At 39.9% G+C, this 5959-nt stretch overlaps 1 protein-coding gene across 1 annotated transcript; it reads right to left on the reverse strand.

Annotated features, from left to right (window-relative positions):
- Nucleotides 1-480: 480 nt before the first annotated feature.
- Nucleotides 481-3892, reverse strand: h3f3c (H3 histone, family 3C). Its single transcript, XM_040012201.1, has 4 exons — nt 3761-3892; nt 2656-2799; nt 2304-2457; nt 481-1847 (listed from the first exon to the last, which is right to left on the reverse strand). The coding sequence occupies exons 2-4, from the start codon at nt 2781-2783 to the stop codon at nt 1719-1721; spliced, it is 411 nt and encodes a 136-aa protein (XP_039868135.1). The 5' UTR covers nt 2784-2799; nt 3761-3892; the 3' UTR covers nt 481-1718.
- Nucleotides 3893-5959: the final 2067 nt, after the last annotated feature.

Consider the following 5959-nt stretch of genomic DNA (forward strand, 5'->3'; position numbering starts at 1 on the left):
CATGCTAAATACCAAACTGTGACCAGCATAGTTTTGTATGTCCAATAATAACATTTCTTTCACCTCTCACCTGTATTAATTTGCCACACGTGGTGCTTTTCCCCCACTTATCTCTCCAGGATTTGTTCACCTTACTTGACTCATGAGTGATTTCAGTGGTGAAAATACTTTTATGTAAATACATCATTTTTTACTACACAAAATTCAGTTACTAAATATTTTGCCTGTGAAAACCCTGTCCCCATTAGAGGCTCTGTACGATGTTCTGGCAGCGTTTTTTTCCTACTTTTTCTTTGAACATGTGTCACTTATGTTTATGGACTCTTTTATTGACGAGTTTGCTGGCCGTTAAATCCTTATTTGTTTAAGGTCTCCCCCATGTGGAAGTTTGGCTTCTCTGCACTGATAAACAGCACAGCTTTCTGTTCAGATTGAACTGCAGCATATGTAACGCAAACATGACGCACAAACTCTCATCCATGTGTTTTAACATCTATTTATTACCACCATAATATGAGAAATTTGGAAAATACAAAGATCAGCTTATTTATACGTCTGAAAATCTCAAGGAATAAGAAAAATATAAAAGAAAAAAGTATGAGGTTATACTGTGCATCCCAAATTTTGATAAGGGACAGATTATATGCTCAGGTGTAGAGAAGCTGCAGGAGACACACAGACCCTAAACATGCAGAGGTTCACTATGTCAATTCATACTGGTGTGACAAGTATAATGCTAATCTGTGGTGACAGAGAGAGATGGAGGCTGAATGTGACGACTAATCTACAGTGAACAGAAGAGGAGACAGTGAGACCCCGCCCCCTCGTGGCTGCCATTAGAATTGAAGTTTCCTTGGAAAATGGAGAAGCCCTTCCTGATTTTCTATAACAAATCACTGCAAACAAAAAGACCCTAACTGATAATGTTGATACTATTAATTGCTTTTTACTCCTATTTTGATAACTGTATAAGTGGTAAAGGAGGAGATGCTCCTCTATGAATTAGATGTGTAAAAAAAAAAAAAAAATAGACACCATATCCACAACAATAATATTCTTAAGAAACCAAGAGATTTTTGTTTGAGCACAGCTGGTTTGGAAGATCAGTTTTCACAGGAGCACACAAACAAACGAGCAGGTTTCACAGGTGACGGAGGTGCACTGAAAAGCTACAGCTGCAGAGCAACAGGAGAGTCGGGGTGCAGAAGGACGCACTGAGCAGGAGGATGTTCAGAGGGGGCGGAGGCCTCGGGACTAGTTTTAATAGCACCCTGCTGTGGAAGTTGCGGCTCCCCTTAAGCAGACTAACCCCTCGGCCTTGTCCCTCTGCTTTGGCTCCGTTTGCCACAAAAACTGCACCTGCTCAACTCCAGGTGAGCTTACTGATGGGCTTCCAGATTTGAAGTAGCTCCCAAACCCAGGGATGCATGTTTGCCTATGTGTGCACATGTGCATCTGATCTGCCAACCCTTTACATGCACGAAGAAGGTACCCTAAAACATTTGGTGAAGACAAAAAAAATTACAAATTGATCAGACTTCAACATATTTCTATCTCTTCATAATCAAGATTACTCTAAAGTCTACCGAGAAGCTGGGTAGGCTGGGGAGAGAATGGAATAGGGACGGGTGGAGGTGGGTGGATGGAGTAAAATGAACGAGTAAAGGCAGGGATGGGTAAAGAAAAATAGGACAGAGATGAAACATCAGGGAGGCCATCTAAGCGCGCTCTCCACGGATGCGGCGTGCCAGCTGGATGTCTTTGGGCATAATAGTGACACGCTTGGCATGGATGGCACACAGGTTAGTGTCCTCAAACAGACCCACCAGGTACGCCTCACTAGCCTCCTGCAGGGGACAAACACAAACAACATTAGCAGTACATATTAATGATGTTTTAATATAAGAGAAAAGAACCTAAACTTTGATCTGCTGCATTGGTTTAAGTGTAGTCCTTAAATATCGACAGCTGAAAGCACGTAATTCTCTAACAGCCCCTTAAAAGTCATAACAAAGGACAAGACAGACTTGCATATAATGTGCTGATACCCTTCAGAGTTCACATTACAAGTTAAACTCATGGACTGAACATTTGGAAACCTCTCTACAGAGACACATTGATGAATCAAAAATTAGTGCCGCTAATCGTACTAAGTGCTAAAAAACAGTTTGGGAAAAAAAAAACCCTAATCAAACAAATTTAGAAGAATAAGGCAAGTGATGTCAAAGCTTCTACTAGCAAAAAAACAAACTGTTAACAGCATGGACCTCCTTCCCACATCCAACATAGCAGTGTGGCTTCACCTGCAGAGCTCCAATGGCAGCGCTCTGGAAACGTAGGTCAGTCTTGAAGTCCTGAGCAATCTCCCTCACCAGGCGCTGGAAGGGCAGCTTACGGATCAGAAGCTCAGTGGACTTCTGGTATCGACGGATCTCTCTCAGAGCCACCGTACCAGGCCTGAAACGCATGACCTCAAGCTCAGTACAATTATTTATTTATTTATTTTTACACCTGTCAGTAATGTTGACAATTAAGGCTGAGTCTCCCTAATTAAAATACATTTTGTGGCTCCGAGCAGAATTTGCAGGGTAAAGATTGCTCATTAAACGTCTGATATGATAAGGAGCAATTAATATGACTCAAAATGAATGTTACCTGTAACGATGGGGCTTTTTGACACCACCTGTGGAAGGGGCGCTCTTGCGGGCAGCCTTGGTGGCCAGCTGCTTACGAGGAGCCTTTCCTCCAGTGGACTTACGAGCAGTCTGCTTGGTACGAGCCATTACGACAGAGTATCACCTGACGGAATACAAAAAAACCCAAACAATGTATCTGTTTCTATTCGCTTCATCATGACATTAATCATTGCACACTGGACAAATGATCCTGCTAAGCTAGTGGCCTTGAACTCAGATAAGATAAGATAAATTATTTAAAGTTTCCAATATTCAGTGCAGCAGCTCTGAAATATATATAAGTAATTAAAACATACAACTTCTCCCCTTTTACCAGTTAGTTTTATTTGTTATCAAGTAATTATGCATTTTGAGTTTTTAATATTTTTGTATCAATTATTAACGGATTTATAATTAAACATGTTATAAATACTTGTTTCTTAAGTCATTTTGGACCTCCTGATAAAACTTTTCCCCCGGGTTTGGCCGCTGCACAAACACAAAGACTTTAGCCAATCTAGAGACTGTGGGATCCCAATTTAGCCAATCACAACCTTCAACAGGCCGTCACTCTGAATCCCACCAATCAGCTGTGGCTCCACTGTACACCCAAACCAATGATGTTTCAGCCAGGAGTATTTTAGGGCGGGACAAGTATTGTTAACTCCGCCTCATACCGCAAGATTATGGCCGCAGACCGAAACGAACCTACCAATACACAGGCAACGAGCGGGATGTAAACTTTGACATTTTCCCACCAAAACAAAAAATGTGTGCTCGCAAGAGCATTAACAAATCGTAGTAGACAAGTGAGCGTATCGAAAAACAGTCAAAGACGGATGAAGTAGAGGTATTTTAAAGCGAAAAAGCGAGGTAGAAATCGCCGCTGAAAGTGGACTAGATATTTCGGCAGTGGAAGTACTGAGCCGTTTTTCCTCTGCCTGGGGAAGCTGCTTTCTCTTTTCACAACACCATCGAAAAAACACGATATTAAAGCAAAAAAATAAGTTTATCTACTCTATTTTCTTCACCAAATGGTGACTATTGTTCTTAGTTAAGAAATAATTAGGGAATTTTTTACTTACCGGGGGTGAATTTTGTCTCTTTTCTTCGCAAGGATAGAAGTGTGTTCTGGTTGTCTGGCAGTGTCAGATATTTACTATCTCTCACACAATGGAAGCAGAGCGAGCGGGAGCAAAATGGCGCCCGTGTCAATCATCTGTCTCCCACAATGCAATGGTAACATTTGTAAACAATCTAACTTCATTTCCTCAAGTTTTCTCCTTCAAACTCCAACGATGTAGAAAACAGTAGATCAAGAAAATCATAAATAATTACGTTTTCGACTTTTTTTTAACGCTTTGCCTCAAAATCGCGTGTTAACAAATGTAAAACGCAAAACCAATGACAGAATATGATAAATATCAGGGAATAAGGCACACTTTGACTTCGAACAGTAGGGAAAGGAGAAGGAAATGGATAACACTGAACATTTTTTTTTATAACAAACCAAATATTTGTTATTCGCAACATAAATTAGTCCAGATTAATTAAAAAATACATTCAAGTCTAAAGGAAAAGTATTTCTCTTTATCGTGCTAAAAATATAATGTAAGTGCGCTAACCGAAATGAAAAAATATTACTTGTCTGTTTTAGTAATTATGGATCTCCGTTATAAATTCAAACGAGAAACTGAATTCAGATGACAAACATGACAGCTGTGTCATCATATCAGTCCTACTGCAATTGTCTTTTTTACACGAGGTTTCTGATCAGTATATGAAACAGGAGGGAAAACTAAGTACAAGCACAACTCCAAACTCTGCAGTTCTCTTGCCAAACCTGAGAGTTTCTGTTCTTGTGGTGGTGGAATGATTTCACCACATTCTCCTTCATGTTGGTCACTTTTATGCATTAGACGTTATACCAAAGTTGGGGTAAGACAATTACATTCATTACATATGCTTTATGTTTTCATAAATGTTTCTCTGGAAAGGAATTAATATTCTTATGCATTTTAGATCCCCCTGTTGGTCAAATTGAGAAAGCCGTGAGGTTTGTGGAGCTGTCATTTTAAAATACATATGGCATTCTGGTCATCATCACAGCTGAACCAGGGATTACGTTGCATTCTCTTGATTCTCCTGCAGCAAGCATTTCCTTTTCAAATAACAGCTTACCCCAGATATTTGTGCTTCATCCACAGGAGGGGGAAATGCACCAAATAACTGGTCAATGCCTGTGAATCTTCAGTTGTTTTCAGTCCCGTTGCACCGTGTGTATAAAACAAAAGGACATATCCATGCATTCTGGCTTTATAAACATTTGGGAACAAATAGGTCGTTCCAAAGCACTGAATGTAATTTGAGCATGGTCCTGCAATAAGATGCTACTGTTCCAAAATGTTCCTTCCGATATATTCCACCATCAGTTGTAACTGGTGTTTTTGCAAACTTAAGAAACCAGAGCAACTCAGCCACAAAGTCCAGACCATGTAAAGTTACTGAGCCGGGTCTCCAACTGCAGAGCTGCATAAAGCCACCAACACTCTGCTATTCAGTAAGTCATGTGTTGCTCTGAAAAGAAGTCCATCACAGCGCATTTACATCAAAGTTATTATAGTTCAGTTTAGTTTCATTTGACTCACCTGTCCATCAAAGCCTCATCAGGTAAGCTGTGTGTGTAAATGTAGCTGAACCAATAAAGACTAAATTACATTTAATTATAGGGAACACAATATTGTTTATTTTTGTCAAAAGTATAGTTTATTTTCATTTCAGCTAACTGCCATGTTTTATCACACCTACTTTTTACTGTAATAACTTATTTCAATCATGTAGTAAATAATTGGGTACATGGAGAAAACAGTCATGTTTCTTGCAGCAATGGTCTGTCAGCAGGAATTGGTGTTCAACATCCTGAGCAAGGCAAACTGTAGGAGACAGGAGTCTCTTTTAACACTAGACTTGGACTACATTAGAAGATGCGGCTGCGATGCTATGAATGCGGTGCGTCATGAACGTTTTTATTTATCTTTTTCAGAGAGACAGGGGAAAGGCTGACTCACACGACTACATGTGGACTTTGAAAATACCACCTGTATTCATCAGCATATAAGTGTGGAGACTTTAAATTTGTCGACGGTCGGTCTTTATATTCAAGCTCTTTATTTGCTCAAAGCATCAGTCATCACTCTAGTGACGTCACTAATTTAAGATACACTCATAACACTTCTGATATCTGCGATTCTGTTTTCGAGAAACATTCAGATCCACACAAAAGC

The sequence above is a fragment of the Simochromis diagramma genome, unplaced genomic scaffold (assembly GCF_900408965.1).
Source record: "Simochromis diagramma unplaced genomic scaffold, fSimDia1.1 OVJJ01000123.1, whole genome shotgun sequence".
NCBI classification, from domain to species: domain Eukaryota; kingdom Metazoa; phylum Chordata; class Actinopteri; order Cichliformes; family Cichlidae; genus Simochromis; species Simochromis diagramma.